This window comes from Eptesicus fuscus, chromosome 6, assembly GCF_027574615.1.
Source record: "Eptesicus fuscus isolate TK198812 chromosome 6, DD_ASM_mEF_20220401, whole genome shotgun sequence".
NCBI classification, from domain to species: Eukaryota; Metazoa; Chordata; class Mammalia; order Chiroptera; family Vespertilionidae; genus Eptesicus; species Eptesicus fuscus.
This window is the reverse complement of record NC_072478.1, coordinates 95883211-95908251: the sequence shown is the minus strand read 5'-3', so window position 1 is coordinate 95908251 and position 25041 is coordinate 95883211. Positions and strand designations below refer to the sequence as shown.

The window sequence follows — 25041 nt, the reverse complement described above, 5'->3', positions numbered from 1 at the left end:
TTATTTGACCAGTATACAGAGAAGTTTGGACTTGAGCTTGGTATTAAATAAGGCAAACTGGGCACAAAGCCCTGGAGTACAACTTACATAGAAAAGGGAAGGAAGGTGGGAATATAGTAGGAAAGGTTAGGAATCAAGGAGTGAACAGGTACTTATCCATGGAGCTGACTTTTCTAAAATTGTGGTTTCCAACATGTTACTGTTGGAAAGTAAGATTAACTTAGTGGTATGTGAACTTTTTAACATTTATGCATTTCTTGCATTGGAAACCAGGAAAATATAACTAGGACATGGAATCTAAGTAAAAAAGATGTTAAAGACAAAAAGGAAGTAAATAATAGTTAATATACATGGGTTTGTCAAAAAAAATTATGAAGATATTTCATGAAATACTGATGTTTGCATTGCTAAAGACAGTATGGGAGTTTTAAATTTTATTCATTGACTTTTAGAGAGAGAGGAAGGATGGGAGAGAGAGAGAGAGAGAGAGATTTGTCATTCTACTTATTTATGAATTCATTGGTTGATTCTTGTATGTTCCCTGACTGGAGACTGAACCCACAACCTTGGCTTATGAGGATGATGCTCTAACCAACTGAACTACCTGACCAGGGCCACAATATGGAAGTTTTAATGGCATTTTTATATGGGAAGACTGGGATATATTATTTAATACTAGAAGCCCAATGCACAAAGATTCGTGCTAGAATGGACCTTCCTTTCCCTGGCTGCCAGCACCACCTTTCCACTCTGGCCCAGTCCTGGAGGCCTCTTTCTGCTCTGACCCCACCTTCCCACACTGCCCAGAGGCCCTGAAAGACCAGGGGTGGGGCAGAATGCCTGCGTCGTCGCCATGGCAATGATGCAAGCATCCTGCCCGCCCCCAGTCACTCACCGCCTCTATATGCAAATTAACCACCATCTTTGTTGGTTTAATTTGCATATCACTCCTGATTGGCTGGTGGGGTAGCGGAGGTACGGTCAGTTTACACATTTGTCTATTATTAGGTAAGATTATTAGGTAAGATGAGAGACTGGGATATATTATTTAATATAGGAAGACTGGGATATATTATTTTTAAATCAGTGTTATGGCATTTGGATCCCAAGAACATAGATAGATTCTCCTATGAAACTAATTTTCCCTCTTTTCTAGCCCACATTTCACATTGAAAACATGAAGGAACAAAGTTCTGCTTGATACTAAAAATTGGGTTAGATAATTTAGTGAACTGGAAATGGGAGAATGACCAAAAAGAACAGTCTTCTACTTTAGAATAATCATTGAGTGATAGAAAAATACAGACTAGGATCCTGCCTTGTTTATTAAATTGAGGGAAAATGTAGTTTTATCCATATAGTTATCATAAACAATCAGTTCTATTTACCTACTAATTAACAACTCTAGGCAAGCTACCATGCTAAAAGCATCATAAATACCAAGGTAATTATTGAAAGGCTTCTGTATTGAAGTTTGCAATTTATTGGAGTGAGGAGGTAGAAAAGGAGAAAAATGAATGCCCAGCAACATTAAGCAGAAATTGTGATTTCATATGGTGGGTGAAAATGCTGTGAGGGGAATTAATGGGATAATGATGATGATGATAATGCCTTTCATATACTGAGTCAGTTGTATGTGCTAGACAGAGTTTTCAGCATTTTAATGGAGTACCTTACTTAATCCTCAGAGCAACCCAGCAATATTATTGAACTAAATTATATTAAATCATGTATACAAGCCATTATTCAAACGTGAGCTGCCTGACTTCAAGGGTGCACATTCTTAAAAATTGTTTTACTTTGTTTTGGTGATAGCGTCAGTGAAGGCCTCACTGAGGAGGTGCTGCTTATTTAAACCTTAAAGTCACAAAGAAGAAGGGGATGAGTGGAGAAACCATTTGAAAGAGAAAGGAGGCTGAGATTCAGTGAGATTGGCTAGTTATATTCAAGAAAACATAACAGATTAGTTTTATCACATGCTGGCAAATTATAGAAAACAAAGCTGGGAAGTTCTTGAGATCAGGTGCTCACATATTATGAACAATAGCTTGTGCTTCATGGAATGTACTGAATTCTTGAGACAAGATGCAAGTTGTGCTTCAGACGACCTGGGCCATGGTGGGAGGTAACATAGTGTAGGGATTAAGAGCCTGAGTCTGCCAATAAGCCTCTTGAATTTATATCCTATCTTTCATAATGATCCCTGCTCATTGAACCCCTAGACATCTCAGTTTCCTCACCCACAGTGTTACTCTCAGTGTTGATAGTAACTATGACTGTAATTATGAGAATTAAAGTAAGTCATTTATGTAAAATGCTTGCTATGATGCATGTCGTTAGTACTCAGTACGTGCTAGCTTTTATGGTTAATGAGTAAACAATAGCTTGTAGAAGAGACTGAAAACAGGGACGGACCTAATAGGCTACCAACGCAGTCCAGATGATAACAGACGACATCGTGAACTAAGACAGTGGCGATGGCAACTAAAAAGAGGACAGTTACACAAGATATTTCATAAGTGCCTTCATGATTCATTAGGTGTGGGAGGCAGAGACATGACTCTTTTAGTGTTCGTGCCTGGCTCACTATTTCCAGATATAGACTAACCAGGAAGACATGATGATTTGGAGAAGAAATTATGGACCCAGAATCTGTTTTGATGTATTGACTGTGGATTAAAGGTATTCTTCAAGTTTTATCATACTGTCACCAAGGCAATGTTTTAATCAAGTGTGATACAGATCAGCTGGTGGTAGGAGATGATCTGGGTGGTGGGTGCATGGGTTGTCTCCATGGTGAGAAAGTTATTTCCTATGAAATGCTCTCTCTGTCCTGTTTACATCAAGTATGTTTTTACTTTCATAGTAGCTGCATTTTCCTGTTTTTTTCTAATACCTCTCTTTCTGTTTCTTTTTCAACATATTCAGAGTCTGGGGAACACAAATATATATGCACTTAACATTTAAGAACATTTTAAATAATATAAAAACATTTGTTTTTTATGAAATTTTGATACAAATTTCTATTTACATAAAATGCTTCTAGTTTATAATTATGGCCCTAATATGAACTTTTCTTTAAAAATCTTATAACTAAAAACAATGAATCCATTTAAAAAAAAATACTAAGGAACCAGCAGTAGAGTCACTTGGCTTAACAAAATCATGAAAGGTAGGCTTGAATGACTGAAGGTTAGAAATCCCCTACAGTAAGCTAAGTACCAGTTTAAGCAATATTTCCACAGAGGCGCTTATAGGAAAACATCTCATATAAGTCTAGTTGAAAACCATATTGCAATAATGGCTAAGATGAAAAAGGACTAGAACTAGAAATCTGATATTCCAAGAAAGTTGTTAACATAACTTTGTAGATGTTAACTAATTATGGAGCTACGCTTGAAGACAGGAATGACATCAGGCATCAAAAGAGCATGTGGAAAATTCCAGTCATTACAAAATCAACCATCACAAGAATCGGGCTGCCTCTCAACATTGGTGTTCAGTTTCAGTTCAGCCCTCTTCACAGAGGCAACTGTAATAGGACTGCCCACAAAATACAAACCAGTAAGAGCAGGGAATGGACAAGAAGACCAATGCAAAGGCTAACTACCATATTAAAATTTGCATTGAGTAGAAGTGATCAATTAGACGATGCTACTCAGTATCAAATCTGATATGAATGCAGTTTTGCTTTGATTTTCCTAGGAAGATTAATAGCTTTGTGACACCTGGATGATGTTTCTTGCTCTGCTTTCAGTAAGTGGATCACTTTCTTCTGGCAGCATCTCTTAAGAGACAGTAAATACTCTAGATCGTCCTCAATATGAGACAGTGGGAAGGAGATGATGTTAGGCCCTGTGATATAAGCCAACCCCTTCCTCATCACCTTCTGGTTTTAATGCAACCCTGAGCTCAAATGACTGAACAAAAGATTGGCTAGTCATGACTTTGCGGGTTCTGTTTTAGGGTGCTGAAATAACTATAGATATGAATATACAACAGAACTTGATGTTCAATTTCACATTCTGGAAGTGTGCAGACTTGGAGATTATTTTTACACATGTTCTTCCTTCCACAGATGGAATATTTTACTTCCAAGGCAATCCTGAATCTTTTTTTGGCACCAAATGAAACACTGTTCTAGTACTTGATGGTCAGGGTTTTTAGTGAATAATGGAGTAGAAGGCCCCTTTTAAAAATACGTATTTGAGCATTTCTTTAACCCTCATTCAGGTTCTTTTTCAAAATAAAAGAGTATTTAGGAAAAGTCTGAAAATGCCAATAACAATGTGAGGGCCAGATAGCTCTTTGAATTTGAGGTTGGTTTTTATGAAGGTAGAATCTTAAATTTCCATTTTTGTATAGGCCTTAAATTTGCTTCTGTACAAAAGACCAAGGCCTTATTCCCCATAAGTCGGCACAAAACTGTGTCACTGTGTCTTACAAATTCCAGGTTGGGTGTTGGGGGGGGGAAATCAGGTATATGTGAGTAAATCAACAGAAAACAGCTCAACTTATGGAAAGACATGTCTTAATAAATGTTAATCTGGGAACACAAGGTTTATATATGAAATTGGAAGCATTTTACTATTTTCCTCCTACACATAGTAAGCCTGTGGTACAGCTCTTTTTGTTCACATTGGTTATCTGGGAAAACTGATGCCCTGAGAATTTCAATAATTTTCTCAATATCAACAGCTGGTAAATGATGGAGTTGGGGTTTGAACACAGACCTATTTGATGCACCAATGATGGAGTCAGTTCAAAAGATTAACTTATTGAATGGAGAATTAGTCCATATTCTCCATGGTCACTTTTCTACATTTTTGCACAATTGATTTCTTTCTGTGCAATTACTTTAGATGCTTCTATTTCAATCTGTTATGAAACATTTCTTAAAAGAAGCATTATATCTGTACCTAATAAATATATTTTTAAAATAATCGCTGCTTATTCTTGCTTAAATAAAGTAAGCAAATAATTTACTAATCCAATTTGAATTCAATTTGCTTTGGATTGAAATAATCCATTTATATGTATATATTCTATTATACAAGAATACCAATTATAATTTTCTCTAGTAAATTAAAAGATTTTAATTTTCTGAATATCACCTGTAGACAGCTACTGAAAAGCCTTCTGGATCATATACAAAAGAATTTTAGCTCTTAAAGGGTCATTTAGAATTCTGTGTAAATGCATCTTACCAGAAGTTGTCTTCACTACGTCTGTGGTATTTCTCAGTCCAACAAATGAAAATTGATAAAGCCTCCAAGATCTTGTGTCACCCACTTCAACAGAGTTACGCTTCCATTGATAGACAATTTCTTCCCGTGGATAGCCGTCTGCCAAGAGGTGGGAAAGCACATGTTTAAAATGATTATAAATGAACATATGTAGCAACCACCTTCCAGGAACAAGACACCAAGGAATGTGCTGAGAGAGATAAAATTATGACTTAATGAGAACCCTGGACTAAAGAGCCTCACCGTAGAGAAAATAAATACAATGACATCCTATCCTAATGGGAAGTTAGATTTAAAAATTATGAGGTTAAAATCTTCCCTGAAAGTCACTTAAATTGCATAGCAGATATACTATACATGGTTTAATATATACTATATGTGCAGTCTACATTGGGGTAAGATGTAATAAGTGAGCAGTACAAATAGATAGTACATATGTAAGATATTGTTTCAGCATGAAGGGGACTCAACCAGGGCAAAATTTTGAGAGTCATGCAGAAACAGAAAATATTGAGAGAAGAGCAGCCTTAAGTTCCTCTCCAGAGCATGCACCCTTAGTAGAAGGTGGTGGGGAAAAATAACCTCAACATTTACATTAATTATTCTCTCTCTCATTTTTGGGGGGATTTCATTTTAATATACACAGAAATCTATAATGATAATGCAATGACTATCAGTACCATTTCCTTGCCCAATACCCTAGACAAGTTTCTTAATTTTTTTTCCAAATCATTTGCTTCCTTATGGTGGTTTTGATAATACTTATTTCATGAAATTGATTATCAATGTATATTTAATGGATAAACATTACTATTAAGTAAATGATACAGTAAACTCTTTCAAGTAAAAATTAGTTACATAGAGAGAGATTTAAAATATTAGAAAGCACCTCAACTATTTGTCTACTAATAATGCTATGGAAAGATGAGTCTTGATTATGGAGGCTGATTCACTACTTAGCATAAAATTCTTTGTGTCTTCCTTTTCTTCATTTTCTTTTCTTTTGGTCCAACTCTGTGACTGTTGTGTATTTATTAATTAAGAAGAAGGAAAAGAGAAAGCAGTATCCCCTGATGGAGCAGGGGTGGGAGGCAGGATGTGCTGGAAACTGAGGAAAATAATGAGGATATTAGGGAACTTCCTCTGGAGAATGTAATTATGATTTAATTTTTGACAGCAATAAGTAATATTAAGTTGTGTTTGGGTTCAGAAGACGGTTGACAATTGGTGACGTAATGGCACAGAAATCACCAGTTCTTAAGCTTTAGCTGATTCAGGAGTAATCCCAGTTGAAAGATCAAAGGAAAATAAATCTAATCTCCTAAAGCTTGGGGAAGCTTTCACTTAAAAATATTCCATTCTTGGATGAAGTAAAATATATGAAATAAGTTTTATAATGAAACCTTTTCTAAATATAGTGTGGGACAAAAGTGGGTTTACAGTTGTGAGTATCAAAAGGCAGAGGTTATTCTTATATTCTTATTTATTAATTATTGTATTTTTATATGAACAACTATAAATATATTTTTGCACAACCCTGTTTATATGATACTAGAGGCCCGGTGCATGAATTCGTGCACTCTTGGCCTGGCCTGCGGGATTGGGCCAAAACCGGCTCTCTGATATCCACTGAGGGGTCCCAGATTGTGAGAGGATGCATGCCAGGCTGAGGGACCCCACAGGTGCACGATTGGGGCCGGGGAGTGATGTGGGAGGTTGGCCAACTCGGGAGGGACCACGGGAGTGCTCCAGTGCATGTCCAGCCCATCTCGCTCAGTCCTGATCTGCTGGACCCCAGCAGCAAGCTAACCTACCAGTCGGAGCGTCTGCCTCCTGGTGGTCAGTGCACGTTATAGCGACTGGTCGACTGTCTGCCCCCTGGTGGTCAGTGCACATCATAGCGAGTGGTTGAGCGGCCTTAGCATTTCATTAGCATATTACTCTTTGATTGGTTGAATGGACAACTGGACGACTGGACACTTAGCATATTAGGCTTTTATTATATAAGATACAGTGATATTTTTCCTTTACTTCCATCTGGAATTGATGTAATGATAAACTAATGATGGGTTCTCTCATCACTGATTTTTTAAAATGATGGTTATTATGATTTAATTGGCTCTTAGGAGTCTCCTTCAATCCCTGGCTGGGAAATTATATTTATGAAAATAAAAAATTAAAATTCATAATCAGTTTTCATTGCTTTATATGTACAGTTGGCAGATCAATAAAAGGAGGAAGTGAACAACCTAACACATTTGCTGAACAAGTGGTGAGACAAATATTTGTTTTTAATTCAGGCAGGAAATATGTGAAGGTTACTAAAGCTTAATGTAATTTGTGCTAGAATCATCGTGGATCTTTTTACTATAGTCTACTATCTGATTATGGTAATAATAATTAAGAAAAATAATAGAGCTTTTTATTGAATCTTGTGTATTGAGATAGCATACCAAGCATTTTACAAACAAAAGAGTATTGTGCTGGGCAGGTCTTATAATCTCTGTTGGGTACCTGGGAATGTGGACTCACTGACTGAGAGATTTAATAATTTGCTCAAGTCTATGGTGATAGAGTTGGAATTTGAACTGGACCTATGGAATGACCATAATCAGTCTTTTACTCACTGGTGGATACCTAGTTCTAGGTATTACTACAACTCCAGGAGGGGGAGGTAATTATTAATTTTGTTGTCTTTAACAGGTATACAGAATTGGAATGTGCAAACCACACTGTTGGATCTCTGCATCCTGACAGGTAAGGGAGAAAATAAGTAACAAATGTGCTGCTACTCTTCTCCTGGGCCCATGGAGGGAGGGAGATGCATAATCCACCATTACCCCTTTCTATTCAGCATAGGCCTGGTTTTACAATTCTTCTCAACTAAGAAATCCTATTAACCACTGCCAACTTATTAAAAGTTTATAAATCAATGAAACTTATTTGTAACTCCTGATAAATTAGACCCTTTTCTGCAAGAATCACACTAATAGGACCAAGCTGGTATTATGATGAAAGAAACTGTCAAAATCTTCAGAGAAAACAACATCGCTTGACACAATTTTGTATTTTCTGTAAATCTCCCAATTAATTGACAATGCAATTAGACTATTGGTGAGAGGAGATACAGACTACAGAATGAGTGTTACTTACAACTGGAGAACTCCAAGGGGCAGGAGTGTTCATCCATTGGAAAATTGTGCAACTGTAATTGGCACTCAGCATCAATCGTCAACCTAAACAGAAATACATGAAAGATAACTAAAAATATTTTAGACATAGTTTTAAAAATGTACTTTAGCACAGTTTCTAATTACCATTCTTCATCTTTATTCCTGGGGAGTATATCTCACATTCTTATGGATAACACAAGATGATTCTCAATGAAGAAATCCACCGAGTCCAGCTGAATAGCATTTAAGACTTAATGTGATCCCTTCATTTTCACAAACTGAACAGTAGGTTCTCATTGACCCCACCTCCATTTTTTTCAAACCCTAATATCACAATATTTTTTTTTTGGCAAATTAATTGCACACATGAAATTGTTCAGTGACTATATTTAATTTAACAGAACAAAATGTTTTAAGAACTTAAGTTCATTTACTGTTTGCATATAAATGAATGCTGATAATTCTCAGATCTTATCTGCTAATTAAAGCAGAACCTTCTGTTTGTAAGTGCTTGTTAGCTGTTAGCATTAAATTACTACATGTGAGTTTTAAAATACCTGTTTCACAGTAGGGTATTACGCATTTTACAATGGGACACCATGACGCCATTAACTAGGGTTTTATAAAGTAGAAAAATGTCTAATGGTAAAAAGGCAATGTTGAATAAATATACACAGACATACAAGAAATATGTCTGCCAATGAGTTTCAAATAGTTTACATCTGGGAATACTTATTAAACATATAGTAGATCTCAATGGGCTGGAACTTTAGGAGGGAGAAAATTTAAAGGTGTTCAGATGTTTTGATCACTTTAGGAGAAAGTATGAACATATTCTAAAATTGTACTAGTGATGGATTGATATTTTAAATTTCACATTTGTTAGCTATATTTCTTAAAATGATATCAACCTTGAAGTAATAAAAATGTTATTTTATGATCATTTGTTAATTTAAAAGATTTTGCAGTTTAGCATGCTTTTTAATTTGTGAGATTTTATTTTTCTATAGTATAATAGAGCAATTACTGATCTTGAAATATAACTGATAATCATTGAGCCATTAATTGTTTATATGGCATGGGGTAAAGGTGAATTGTTCTATCATTTAATAAGCATTATTATAGCTTTATTTTCTTTGAACTTGCCTGAAGTCACAAAGCTAGTGGCGCAGTTGAGATCTGAACCCAAGATTATGATGTGTCTCCAAAGCTAGAGGTTTTAATAATTGTCACTCAATAATTATATGCTCTTTCAAAGAAAAGATTAGTTTTAGTCATATGTAAAACTTTAATTAAATTTGATATATTTAGTATAATGTCTCCAAATTAAACTAGAATTATTAAAATTGAAAACAATATAGATCATTTGCAGAAACAAAGATAAATACATACACATATATCTATGCACACACACATTCATAACACATTATAGATAAGAACAAGAATAAAATCATATCAGCATAGATTGGCAACTCATTCAAACTTTGAATTTTATGAGTGATGGTTTCCATAATTAAAAATTGTATATTGATTTTGCAAATCAAGGGAAGTAAGAAAAATGATTCTACTGTTATGAGAATATAAAGGAAGTTGAGATAGTGTCACTTAATACTTCAAAAGCTAGACCAAACCCTTATTTATCAAACTTTGATTTTCACTAGATTCTAATTACAGTCATTGTTGTATCTCTAATTTAATAAAACTCATGATGAATTCAAAATATATATGATGACTTTCTTCTATACTTGTAGCCATTTTTTCCTAGTGATCAACTCTGTTAAACTGATATAACTGATATAAAAGGTTTGAGGCCATTTTAAAGTATTTTATTTTGTATGTTGACTATTATGTAAGGCATTACGTATATGTCACAAGGGCATTTAACATGAATCATTTGGAAGCTAAAAGTTCTAGGATACTAAGACCTAGAAGAATCATATTTATATCTTTTACTAAAAATATTTATGAATAAATTTAGTATCTGCTGTGCTTACTATATATCAGAGTCTAAGCACTTTCCTTATCACCCCATTTAGTCCTTCTAACAACTCCATAAGATCAGAATCATTGGCTCTATTTTATAGAAATCAAAGAAATTAAATGTAAGAGTTTGCTCAGTTGGATGGGTAGTGTGTTGTAGGGTGGTTATGCCTTCTTTCCCAATAATCCCCATTATTTCCTACCTAAATACTCTAAATAAAAATGTAACCAACTAAAAGCATCAAACTTACTGTACAAATAAGGCTTTGAGACATATCTTCTATTTAGCACTAAGACACATGCTACAGATTGCTGCCACCAAGTCCTATACATAGAAATTCTGAAGAGTTGCCCTAGTACATATAGATAGTATGCTATAGAGCTAGGAACTGAAGCCAGGTTTTTCTAATTTTTAAGCCTATGTACTTCTCAATTATATTGTTTTGTAATATATGCTCACCAATGAAAAAAAATATGAATAGAATTATTTTAAATACATCTAAGTATAATATGCTAAGATAATGGCATAGAAAACCTCCCAAATTTTACTTAATGTTTAACTTCAGAAAATAAAAAAAGCTCCAAGTTTTCCCTAAAGATGTCTTTCAAAATAGCCAGTAAATTAATTCAAACAGCCTACCAGTGTAGTGGGGAGTTGGTGCTGGGAGATGGAATTCATTCTAGGTACTTGCCATTGTGTAGCTAAAAAGAGAAAGACATACAGGAGACTTCTGCATAAAAAAAAATAAATCTTCTTTTGCAACAGTTTCCTTGGAAACGGAGACATTTCCAAGCATAACAACTGGTAGTCCCAAGGATGACTATGTTTTAGTTTCCATATTTTAAAGTAGCAGGACACACACACAAAAGCCAAGATTGATGCAAAAATCAGGTGATCTTACAAAGGCAAGGAAAATTGCATGTGCTTGTGAGGAAAAAAAGAGTTCTCACATCAGTCAGAGAAAATAAGTTTCACCCATTCCTAGTCCTTTGAAAAAGCTTACTGACAACAGAAAGAAAACTAATTTTGTACTGCCAAATACTATTTTGTTCAAACATGGCAACTCTGATGTTGGCTTGATGTTTTGTGTGTGTGTGTGTGTGTGTGTGTGTGTGTGTGTGTGTGTTTGGTCTCAAGGAGAGTGTGGTTGATCTTTGTTTTATTCTCAGCAATTACTCCTTTTTTAAAGAATACCTTAAGGTGTAGAGCACTCGACCATCATTCCAAATTCTCAGCATCCTGTTGGGGGTGGTTATCCAATGTGCATCAGCCTTTTTTGAATTTCTGAAGAAAGTGTCTGGAATCCAGATTTTCCCCACCATGTTGCTATTCAATCGGAGAACTTTAATGGTGCTGTTAAATTTCAAACGTCTGTCATACCATGTTTGGGCAAAAAATATATCAATTGTATATTCCTGTTACAAAGAAAAAGATGAAACACAATATTTGTAATACAGTAGGGTTATATTGTAGAGCATTTTTTTGTTATTTGCCATCTTTGTTCTCATTACTATTTTGAGCTACACTTTGGCTTTGAATAGTCCAAAAGAAAGCAAAGACTTTGCTAAGGAGACTCACTATCTTTTGTAGAAAAGTTGATATTTTTATGAAAAATAAATAAATAAATAAATAAAGACTGGTCTAAATGAATTCTGGCAAAAGATCAGAGCTCTGGTACGTTTGTTTGCATTTGGTGTTGATAGAGCAGAGTTTCTCATGTTATTCAGGCTATCTATTTTTTTTGTTGTGGGGGCTGTCTTGTGTATTTTAAGATAGTAGCATACCTCGCCTCTACTCACTAGATGCCAGTAGCACCAACACAAACCTCACCCACCAACTTGTAACAACAAAACAAAAAACACAAACCTCTAGACATTGCTAAATGTCTCAGTGAAGACAATAGCCTGGGTTGAGAACCACTGCTGTAGTGTGAAAGTGAAGAATACTTAAAACAGTCCTAAACTGGAGCTGTGGAGCCTCGGTCACATCATCATAATATGGGGACCCTAAAGAATCTATCTTGCTAGGTAGTGTGAGGACAGAAAAAGAGAGCACACATTGAGTGCTTTACAGTGTGTCTGGCAGGTAGCAAACACCAATACAATGTACAAGGCAACCTTTAAAAAAACCAAACACAAAACTATTATAGTTGTTGTCTTTTCCCCCAAACAAGAAGAAATGAACCAATTCCAAATAATTTTTAACACTTTACTAATCTCTATCACAAAGCATATTCTCAAAATGCCAAATTGCTGTGGTGATTAATTAGTCCACAATGATTACCCTCAAGGGCATACCACCAAAGTGGCAAGTGATTGACTGTAATCAAAGAGAATTAAATATGATGTGAATTCAGACCATGAATGAGGCCTAGCATCAGAACACCCAAATTCTAGTTTGACTATCATTACTTTGCCTCATCCATACTGTTCTGTATTATTTCCTAGTACCTCCTGCTGCCACACCTCATTGCACTTGACTACATTTCCACTGGGCTAAGACATGCCACTTGGTTCTCCACTTAATTCCATATTTGCAGTCTACACATAATGAGAAGGGAACCTTGCTAGTAAAATTCTTTGTCAACGAATTAATGATGTGCCAGTAAGTAGAGTAATTAAACAATTTCTGATGTACACTTTGGCAAAACACATATAAAATAAATAAGGAAAATTAAAAATAAGAGCTTTAAGATTATTCAAACCAGTAGCTCTGGGGACTAGTATTCTGGAAAGTAAAAGTTCTATGCCTTCTTCTTCTTCTTCTTAGATTTTTAGTTTGCATCAAAATGCTAAATATTCTATGATTTTTAGTTGGAAAGAAGAAATATGTTGGAATTTGTCTAATGGTTAAATAAGTAAGCTTATTTTTGTGAATTATGAGAGCAATGAAAGTTTCTCATATCTCTGACTCAATAGAGTGTACTAATTGCTAGCTTGGTAACACTATTTTAAGGTCTTAGTATATGATGTTATGTTATACTAGAGGCCCGGTGCACGAAATTTGTGCACGGGGTGAGGGGTGTCCCCCAGCCCTGCCTGCACCCTCTCCAATCTGGGACACCTTGAGGGATGTCCAACCATCCATTTAGGCCCGATCCCACAATCCAGGACTGCTGGCTGCCAACTGCCCTGCCCTGCAGGCCTGGTCCCCCCAACTGCCCTATCCAGCAGGCCTAGTCCCCCCCAACTGCCCTCCCCTGCTGGCCTGGTCCACCCGAACTGCCCTCCCTTGCAGGCCTGGTCTCCACCAACTGCCCTCCCCTGCTGGCCTGGTCACCCACAACTACCCTCCCATGCAGGCCTGGTCCCCCCCAACTGCCCTCCAGCTGGCCTGGTCCCCCCCGAACTGCCCTCCCCGGCTGGCCTGGTCCCCCCCAACTGGCCTCCCCTGCAGGCCTGGTCCCCCCCAACTGCTCTCCCTGCTGGCATGATTGCCCACAACTGCCCTCCCTGCAGGCCTGGTCCTGCCGAACTGCCCTCCCCTGCAGGCCTGGTCCCCCAAACTGCCCTACCCTGCAGGCCTGGTCCCCCCCAACTGTCCTCCCTGCTGGCCTGATCGCCCACAACTGCCCTCCCCTGCTGGCCTGGTCCCGCCGAACTGCCCTCCCCTGCAGGCCTGGTCTCCACCAACTGCCCTTCCCTGCAGGCCTGGTCCCCCCCAACTGCCCTCCCTGCTGGCCTGATTGCCCACAACTGCCCTCCCCTGCAGGCCTGGGTCCCACCCAACTGTCCTCCCCTGCTCTCCCCTGCAGGCTTGCACCCCCCCCCCAATTTCCCTCTCCTGTAGTCTTGGTCCCCCCCAGGCCTGCAGGGGAGGGCAGGTCCACCCGAACTGCCCTCCCCTGCAGGCCTGGGTCCCACCCAACTGTCCTCCCCTGCTCTCCCCTGCAGGCTTGCCCCCCCCCCCCAATTTCCCTCTCCTGCAGTCCTGGTTCCACCTAACTTCCCTCCCATGCTGATCTGGTCTCCCCCAACTGCTCTCCCCTGCAGGCCTGGTTCCCCCCAACTGTTCTCCCTTGCAGGCCTGCCCCCCCAATTGCCCTCTCCTGCAGTCCTGGTCCCACCCAACTGCCCTCCCATGCTGACCTGGTCTCTCCCAACTGCCCTCTTCTGCTGGCCCCGTCACCCCTAACTGCCCTCCCTGCTTGCCTGATCGCCCACAACTGCATTCCCCTGCAGGCATGGTCCCCCCCAACTCCCCTCCCCTGCAGGTCTGGTCCCCCCCAACTCCCCTCCCCTGCAGGTCTGGTCCCCCCTAACTGCCCTCCCCTTCAGGCCGGGGTCCCCTCCAACTGCCCTCCCCTGCAGGCCTGGGTCCCCCCCAACTGCCCTTCCTTGCTGACCTGGTCTCCCCCAACTGCCCTCCTCTGCTGGCCTGGTCTCCCCTAACTTTTCACAACTGCCCTCCCCTGCAGGCCATCTTGTGGCGGCCATCTTGTGGCGGCCATCTTGTGTCCATATGGGGGCAGCCATCTTTGTCCACATGGGCATGGCCATCTTGTGTCTTGGTGTGACAGTCAATTTGCATATTACTCTTTTATTAGATAGGATTATATAATGTTGTTATACTATAGACTCCAATTTAGTTTCTCATTTCAGATATGGATAGAAAGTGTTATATAATAATAACTTACATTTATTGTTACATCTAATCAATTATTTCCTCTGAGAAATAGTTCTTATTTGAAGCAAACTATGCCTTCTCCACACCAACACTATTCTAAAAAATAGTGGAGCCCTATATTGTATTTTGTAGTAAGCAGTACTTACCAAGTAAACAATTACTGAATTTTAAATATAAGATTTTACACAAATTAATTTTATACCTATGATTACATTTAATTATCATAACAAATTATTAAAATTATTCTTATGTTGAAAAAGATAAAAATTGAAAGATTCCCCCTTCTGAATTTTTTTGTTGGCATATTTATTGCTATTTTCATCATACCACATGGGCCCTTTAGTATGCTAATAATACAGACAAACTATTAGAAACTTACCATATTGATAGCATTCACTGGACCGATGCTATTCACATACATGTCTGTGTGAATTAATGTTGGCTTCACTGTAAAGAAAACCACAGAGAAGTACAGTATTTTAATCTGTGCTATTCTAGAAATACATTTACTTTGCCATTTTAGAAGTGATTTATTTACAACTAATTTGGTGCCAGTGACTAATTCTCTTCTTTTAAATGACTCTGTTTTCAACTAAATATCTCCATTTAGCATGTAAATGCTATAACTAAGCATAGTAGAGTTTCAAAACTGGTTATCCTTTCAAGTCTATGTAAAGATGAACAAATAAGGAAAACTCCTCAGATTTTCTTTTTTTTCCCTTCAGATATCCTGAATTTTACCATTTTCCCTTCAAGCTCTCTTTGGGCATTATTACCTGATTTGCCCCATATAGATAAAAATAACTACTTAGTGACCTAGAAAAATATGCATGAGAAACATGAAGTAAATATAAAGAGCAACAAGTATTGTGAATTGTTTTGGAATAATTGAACCTGTTGGTTCCATTTATGACTGCTTTATCCAAATATGCCTCTAGCCAACACTAAATCAATCTTCTGCAGTGACTTCATGGATTCTGTGACTCATCAAATAATATGAGGAAACCATATGGAAACCCAATACACACCTATTTGTCAAAGAAGACTGATATTAAAAATTATGAAGTGTTACATTTATGACTAAATGCAAATGCATATGCCCCATTTTCATTTCACATTTAATGAACAAGGATTCATATTATCATTCCTGGCCTCAATTCAACATGTGTCTCATTTTTATCCACTTTCCTTGAAAGTGTGCCCTAATTCTCAGTGGTGGATTGAATTCTTTGCTAGTCCCTGTATCTACAACCTTGCTGTCAACTCATTGAGGCTACTTCTCTCCTCCAAACTTTGGGCTTGACTATCTGATTTGGTTTGGCTAACAATATATAGACAACAGTGGGTGTGCTAGTTCTAACCACAAGCATTTAAGCCCTATGAGCTTCTACTTTCTCTCTTGCTCTTGCTATTATCATGAGAAGAATACTCCTAGCTAGTGTGCTGGTTCCAGGAGTAAAATAAGAGAGAGTACAGATTTCCTTAATGAACAGCCCCAGTTGGCTTACATTCAATCACCACCCCTAACAGGTGCTGAGAAAATGCCTATTGTAATTTGCTATTGAGAATTTGTGGTTGTTTGTTACACAGCAATAGGTAACAAGTATATCCTTCCTTTATCACAATATTCTTGTTGTTTTTGTTTTTCTGATGTCTCTTCATAAAGAACTTGTCACTTTTCTTCAACAGCCTTTGTCTAGGATATCTAGCAAAAATTGAATTTCTAGCTCTCAAGTCTCACTTGAAAATCATCTTTCCTCATTTGAACTTATCAATGCCCATTCTATACTCAAGCCAGAATGCTATCTATCTATCTATCTATCTATCTATCTATCTATCTATCTATCTATCTATCTATAATCTATTTTTATAACATGTGAAGGTTTCATTTAAATAATTCTGGTTATTGAAATATGCCGGTGTTGTCTTCTAATGTGGTAGGCATATTTATGAGTTTCTATCCACACCACGGTAAAAAAAGACTTCAACATACCTCCTATATCAGGTCGGAGTTTATTGTCATATCCTTCTAGGAGGTTGTTTAAGATAATAGTGACATCACCCTCAGGAACTTTTGGTGTCAAGACCCATGTTTTGTTAGAAGCATAATCTTCATAGTCATCATCAGATTTTTGGCTAGTAAGGCTAAGAAAACAAAAAATATTGGTTAAAAACATATAGACTATACCCAAATTAACTTTTACCTTTGGTGGAAAAAGAGAAATGATGCTAGGTTATAGGAATACATTAAAATGGATTAGAGTGAAAATTTTCACCTGAGGATTCACCTAGATAATTGAACTGCACAGATGTACATTATAATTTATAAAAGTGAACTCTTTCATTTTGCAGAATGCTCTGCCCTCCCATCTCTAAGTAGTAGACTATGTTTACCAGTTTTTGCCTTTTCCATAGTGGTTCTTTTAGCCCACCTGCCCAGCCTTATGAAGGATGGATAAAACCCCACACACAATTTTTGTGAAAGTGATGCTTAAACAATCATAATGTAGTCTAAGAATTCAGGCATAATGTCTACTTCTTTTTCCTTTGAGAAGTTAACTTGCTTCAACCTATTAATGAAAGTAAGAGACTGATAATTAGATTCACTCCCACAAACCGCCAGATGAGCCTCTCGCTCCTCAATTGAACTACCAAGGAGAGCTCAGGCTTGCTGCCTTTTCCTCCCCCAGGGTGTGTGTATGTGCATTTTTTCTCCTCACTTGCACTGAAGGCAAGGGCGGTTCATTTATCTTTGATTGTTAAGAACCTGGGACTATGAAAGAAAATGTAGTCGCAGACTTTAAACCATCTTTTACTACAGCAAAAGTTCCTTAGCTGGAAACTCATACTATTGCTTATTGTACTATAATTGTAGATATGAAATTACCTATTTTGAGTGATCAGAAAGCCACATAATATCCTGACTCAGTTTTCTATGCCCCCAAAATGCCCCACGATTAGGCCAGAAGCTAAGGCTGACTTTGGAGAGGAATTTCTAAGCTTGTCTCTCCACTGCTCCAAGTTCCATTTCCCCTCACCGTGCCCCCCCCCCCCCACACACACAAGATAATTGTATTTTCCAGATCTAGGGGCAATGCAAAACCTTGCAAAAGCTGCCATTTTCATTTTTATCAGCACTCAGTGAATATAGGTACTTCCTATGATTTATTGTGAAAAAAATTACAAATGTAAAATATAAAATTTCCCACCCCATCATCAGTTTTTCCCCCCCAAATATTTATGGTATAGATTGGATCTTGTTAGAAAATAAATCACTGCCACATTACTATGAATGAAAAAGATATATATATATATATATGAGTGGCCAGATTATTATGATCTCTGAAAGCATAATAATCTGGCCACTCAGTGTATATCCTATATAATAAAAGGCTAATATGCAAATTGTCCCCTTAACCAGGAGTTCGACCAGCAGGCAGGCTGGCCAACCACCCATGTCCCCTCCCCCTGGCCAGGCTGGCCGGACCCCACCCATGCATGAATTCATGCAACGGGACTCTAATATATATATACTGAGTGGCCAGATTATTATGTGTTCAGAGATCATCATAATCTGGCCACTCAGTTTGTGTGTGTATATATATATATATTTTTTCAAACCATATTTATCACCTTTCTTCAAGTCATAGTCATATATATGGCTGTGTTTTATATATGTAGCTTGGAGATAAGTAGATGGGTGGATAGATAGATGATTGAATATGGTAGAAGAAAGCTGATAAGTAATTAATGTGGTTTGAGAATGAGTAAGGGAGATGAAGTTTTTATTATTTTTAAATACATCTTTATTGATTTTAGAGAGAGAAGGGAGAGGGAGAAAAAGAGAGAAACATTGATATGAGAGAGAAACGTCAATTGGTTGCCTCCTGACCAGGGATCAAACCCACAACCTGGGTATGTGCCCTGACTGGGAATTGAACCCGTGACCGTTTGATGTATGGGAAGATGCTCAACCAACTGAGCCACACCAGCCAGGACAGGGAGATGATGTTTTAAGAGTAATAACTGGCATAAATCAACCTAGTAAGCAAGTGATCTCTTTTTATATTCTTTTAAAGCTTTATGAAAAGGAAACAATCTGAGTCACACATCTGCATAACACCTAACATAGCCTGTATTTTACATCTTGCACTTTAGTAGCTTAGGAACTTTAAACAAAATGTGAATTTCATAGCATACCTATAGAGGATATGAAGGTCTGGACAAGCTCCAACTAGCAGAGACCAGTTCTCTTGCCAGGAAAATCCCTCTTGGGCCTCAATTCATCATTTCTCCAGAGGACTGTGAACTCTGCCTAATGGAACTCTAATCCTATGACCTAAATCTTACTAGTTTAATAAGAAAAAAACTGTCTAAGAAAATTTTAAATCCTTTCAATAAATCACCGGGGAAAAGAATATATTTGTCCCATTAGATGTCATTATAATGGAATTTTACTCCTGTTTGATTTGGTCATGCAATAGGGCCTTTAATAAATTATCCCTCATTCTTTGTCTCTCTCTCTCTCTCTCTCTCTCTCTCTCTCTCTCTCTCTCTCTCTCTCTCTCTCTGATAAATACACCCTATTAAAGTTTCTCCAAGGGAAGGTGACATATATAGTATGGTTTGCTTGTTTATAACACTGCTTCATACTAAGAAATGATCTAAGTCTCAACGTGCTGTTTTACTGACATTGCTATTATCAGGTCAACTAGGAGGAAAAATACATCAAAAGAAAAGATAAGGGATACTTGCTTAGAAGGAATGCAACTTTCCAGAATTGCACCAGTAATTCTCTTAATATTATCACCTATTGGATGCCAGAACAATACTTAAATTGATTGCATTTAAAAGTGTCAGTGATGGGATTTTTTTTTCAGACTTCAGGAAACCAACTTAGCCACAGAGTGGTTAAACAGAGTGGAGAAACTAAGGACATATACTTGGGATTGAGAAATTACCAGGTCTGTTTATAGGATTCATGTCTTGCCTCTGTCACTATTTTTATGCCATTGGGCAAATTATTTAACCTAGCTAAACAAGCCTTCTCGTTTTATTTAATTTAATTTATTTTTTTGTTAATCTTCAACTGAGGATATTTTTTCCAGTGATTTTTAGGGAGAGTAAAAGAGAGAGGGAAAGACAGAGAGAAACATTGATGTGAGAGAAACACATCAATTGGTTGCCTCCGCATGAGCCCTGACCAGGAACTGGGCTGGAGAGGAATCTGCAACCAAGGTACCTGTCTTTGACCTGAATCGAACCCAGGGCCCTTTGGTCTGCAGGCCAACATTCTATCCACTGAGCCAAACCAGCTAGGATGAAACATTCTCATTTGAAAATAACGTTAATACTAGAGTTTATATTGAATTTTGGTATAAGGTTATTAATGCTTAGCATGATGCTTGACACATAGTTTTGAAAACAGGTGTATTATCATTATTATTATTACTAGAGGCTCAGTGCACGAAATTCATGCATGGAGAGGGGTGTGTCCCTCAGCCCAGCCTGCACCCTCTCCAATCTGGGACCCCTCGAGGGATCTCCGACTGCCCGTTTAGGCCCAATCCTAGGATCGGGCCTAAACGGGCAGTCGGACATCCCTCTCACAATCCAGGACTGCTGGCTCCCAACTGCTTGCCTGCCTGTCTTCCTGATTTCCCCTAACCACTTCTGCCTGCCAGCCTGATCACCCCCTAACCACTCCCCTGTCAGCCTGATTGATGCCTAACTGCTCCCCTGCCAGCCTGTTTGCCCCTAACTGCCCTTCCCTACAGGCCTGGTCACCCCTAACTGCCCTCCCCTGCAGGCCTGGTCCCCCCCAACTGCTCTGCCCTGCAGGCCTGGGTCCCCCCACAAATGCCCTTCCCTGCAGGCCCGGTCATCCCCAACTTCCTTCCTCTGCCGGCCTGGTCACCCCTACCTGCCCTCCCCTGCAGGCTTGATCGCCCCCAACTGCCCTCCCTTGCAGGCCTGGTCCCTCCCCTGCTGGCCATATTGTAGTGGCCATCTTGTGTTCACATGGGGGCAGCCATCTTTGACCACATTGGGGCAGCCATCTTTGACCACATTGGGGCAGCCATCTTGTGTGTTGGAGTGATGGTCAATTTGCATATTGCTCTTTTATTAGATAGGATAAAGAGACCCTTACTAGGTTTATAGTAATAGCTCCACCCATGTAACTAAAACCTAATTCTACAGATGCTGCCTTTTAACTAATATGGCCTGAGAAGGACTATAAAAACAGATGTTTTACAGGAAGAAAAATAATGAGCCCCTCCATTATAAATAAATGGAGTTACTATTCTCTAGAGTTTTCCCCGCTGAGTTATAAATTAATAGGGCTGATAAATAACCTGGGATTGTGTCCAGATTTGTCTTTAAAAAAGAAAAAAGAACCTCTCTCATTCAATGTTGCCTGTTTCTTTATCATTCTTTGGAGTCAAAAACGTCTACATTTACAGGTGAACAGTCTAAGCAGGTAATGAAGTCTGACCATTCAAGAAGGCATTCTATAGAATTGTGAACCTCATGAGAATTTCAGGGTAGGAATCTGTTCTAATAAAAGGGTAATATGCTAATTAGACCGGGTTGACCAGACATCTTCTGGATGTTCGACTTCCTTCCGGACAAAGCCGCGGTGGTGGGGGCTGAGGCAGAGGCAGTTAGGGGCGATCAGCTGGCAGGGAAGCAAGCAGTTAGGGGCAGTTAGGTTGGCAGGGGAGCAAGCAGTTAGGGGCGAGATCAGGCCAGTGTGGGGGAGCAAGCAGTTAGGAATGATCAGGCCAGCAGGGGAGAGCAGTTAGGGGGCAATCAGGCTGGCAAAGGGGAGCAAACAGTTAAGGGTACGATCAGGCCGGCAAGGGAGAGCAGTTAGGGGGTGATCAGGCCAGCAGGGGAGGGCAGTTGGGAGCAATCAGGCCAACAGGCAGAAGCAGTTAGGGGGCAATCAGGCCAGCAGGCAGAGGCAGTTAGGGGTTATCAGGCAGGCAGGCAGAGGTGTTTAGGGGCAATCAGGTAGTCAGGCAGAGGTGGTTAGGGGCAGTCAGGTAGGCAGGCAGAGGTGGTGAGGGGCAGTCAGGCAGGCAGGCAGAGGTGGTAAGGGACAGTCAGGCAGGCAGGTAGGCAAGTGGTTAGGAGCCAGCAGTACAGGATTGTGAGAGGGGTCCCAGATTGGAGAGGGTACAGGCCAGGTTGAGGGACACCCCCCTCCCTGCACAAATTTCATGCACTGGGCCTCTAGTTGAATGATAAAGATTCAAGAAAATCCACTTAACACTTGAGAGGGCTAAGAGCAAACACAAATTCAAACTTCTAGCTGAAGGCACCTATTTAAATAGCCTCTAGAAGTGATTACACGTAGGTCCTCTTGAGTGATAATTTCTGAAAGACAGTGACAGAAAATGTTGTAAAGCTTTCACTTATGAAAGCTTTCAAAAAATTGTTAGAAAGTCATCTGACCCAGCACTTTGGACAGCAAAATGAGCATCTCCTGGAAAATTGCTAGGAATTCAGAACCCCGAGCCCCACAAAGATTCCTGAATCAGAACCTTTGTTTTAACAACATCTTCAAGTATTAAAATTTGAGAATCCCAATAGTAGAATGTTTCAATAAGTGGTTTTCACTCTGGGGTGTGTGTGTGTGTGTGTGTGTGTGTGTGTGTGTGTGTGTGTGTGTGTGTGCATGTGCTGGGGTGAGCTCTTTTAAAAATATAGATTCCCAGGTTCATACCTTAGATATGACTCTTGATCACCATGTTATAAGTTAGATTATTAATTTTTATTTTAACATTTACAGTTTTATGCATGATTTAAATTTATGCATGAATACTGACATGTAATGAGTTCATGTTTATAATTAGAAACAAAAAATGATTTTATTTAGGACAAGTGGCTTATAAAAATAAACCAAATACTGAATAGACATAGTATAATGAGAGATTGATCTCATTAATGTAGACAATTCTAAATATTTGAATTTTGTTACATTTTCTGGATATTTGCCACTGTGAACATTAATAATGCAGTTAATGAAATTTTCAATTTCAGGTATTTCAGATTACCGTAGATTAAAAAAAGCCCTAAGTTTTGTGAGGGAAAAATCTAGTCATTGTACTCTCCCGAGGCAGTACAACAGCAAACAGTTGGATGAATATAAAAACATTTCATTTAGGTACCTTTAAATCTATAGTTTGGCTTCATAAAGACAGAATACATATATATTCCTCCAAATTTATACACATCTTGTGAATAATTATAAAGGCAGTGTTTATTAAAATACATTTCACTTTCAGAATTGAGCTATCAGCTGTTAAAGTGTGTATACATTTTTGAGACACCCTGTATATATAGATATAGATATTCTCTGACACAAGTAGGTAAATAGTTGAATAAACAAAAACTCATTTATTTTTATACTTGAAATGTTTTTAAATGATTAGTATTTGATTCCTTTGAGCCATTAATATTATTTATTGGTACAATTTTTGGATTACTTTCATTTTATTGGTGCAATGAGTCAAAAGCATAATATTTTAGATGTCAACATAAATCTCCCAATACATATACTAGTATGTCAGCAAAATGAAACCTTTTGAAAATTTTATATTAAAAATTCCTGTGCACTGGACTTTCTGTTCTGTCAATGTTACCTGTAGGCAGTCCTCGGGTTATGTCAGACTCGACATAGGTCGTTTCGTGGTTACATCGCCATCTCCCATTTACAGTATTTATTAAAAAAAAAAGTTCTGTCATTTCGACGTGTGTACATATGTGCTTTATGTTTTTTGTTATTTATTTACCACAAGTAAAGGTCAGGAATTGTTATCTGTCTTTTAATTTTTTTTTACTGTTTCACTTCATTACTGCTGTGCATGTGCTCCATGTGAGTGACTTAGATGCTTGCTTAGGTAGGTGGGTTCCAACTTACGGCAAAAATCGCATTACGTTGCGCCGTAGAAATGAATCTCCGATGTAACCTGAGGACCTACTGTATTGTGTATCTCTACTATATAACATAAAATCCATTCTTTCCTTTTACTAAAACCACAGGGATCCCCTGCTACCCTAAATTCTCATCAGGCTATAAGATCCTGTTGTGATTCTCACAGTCCTAAAGCATCAGTAACAGGAGAATGTGTTGTTCCTTACATCAGAGTGTTACCTGAGAGTTTGTGGAATTCCAGAAACCTGGCCAAACTCCTGTACCTTTGCATATATTGTCCTTTCTACTGATAATCTTTCCTTCTCTCCATCTTCTAAGACAATACTTGGCATGGCTTATTCCTTCTCCCCTTTCAATTTTCAACACAAGCATCACCTTCTCATGGAGGCCATCTGTTACTCTTTAATGACCCGTGTCAACTGTTCCACCTTTGTATGTTCTATCCAATCTCTTATTTGCTTCTTAGCATTTGTCATAATGTGTGTTTTTTATTGTCTGAAGTTTTACATATGTCTCCTTTTTCCCTGATTGACACCCCTTCCCCCCAAGCCATTCCCACCCTGGGCAAGCCCCCACCGCCCCAGTGTCTGTGTCCATTGGTTATGCTAATATGCATGCATACAAGTCCTTTGGTTGCTCTCTATCCCCCCACTTCCCCTGTCATTTGTCTCTGGATCTATTCTTTTTTTTTTTTTTTTTTTTTTTTTTTTTTTTTTTTTTTTTTTTTTCTGGATCTATTCTTGTTCATCAAATTATGTTGATCATTATATCCCACATATGAGTGAGATCATGTGATATTTATCTTTCTCCGACTGGCTTATTTCGCTTAGCATAATGCTCTCATAATGTGTATTTTTGATTGGCTTACCTATTGTCTGTCTCTGTTACGAGATTATATATTCCATGAGTACATGCTTAATTAAGATTTGTGGGAAGAATCATTTTAAATTGATTTTTAGAGAGAGAGAGAGAGAAATTAATTTGTTGTTCCACTTATTTATGCATTCATTGGTTGATTCTTGTATGTGCCTGGCCTGAGGTCGAACCCACAGCCTTGGCATATTGGATGAC

At 38.4% G+C, this 25041-nt stretch overlaps 1 protein-coding gene across 6 annotated transcripts in view; it reads right to left on the bottom strand.

Moving 5' to 3' along the window:
• The window catches only part of GABRG2 (gamma-aminobutyric acid type A receptor subunit gamma2), an 87039-nt gene that overhangs the window by 38824 nt on the left and 23174 nt on the right, over positions 1 to 25041 (bottom strand). For 5 of the 6 annotated variants that reach the window (XM_054717039.1, XM_008147644.3, XM_008147645.3 and 2 more), the window contains exons 2-6: positions 17020 to 17171; positions 15406 to 15473; positions 11595 to 11815; positions 8400 to 8482; positions 5208 to 5345 (exon numbers count right to left, since the gene is read on the bottom strand). In XM_054717039.1, the coding sequence (XP_054573014.1) occupies positions 5208 to 5345; positions 8400 to 8482; positions 11595 to 11815; positions 15406 to 15473; positions 17020 to 17171 (662 nt within the window). The remainder of the gene's footprint in view (positions 1 to 5207; positions 5346 to 8399; positions 8483 to 11594; positions 11816 to 15405; positions 15474 to 17019; positions 17172 to 25041) is intronic. The other variant, XM_054717041.1, reaches the window with a different exon arrangement.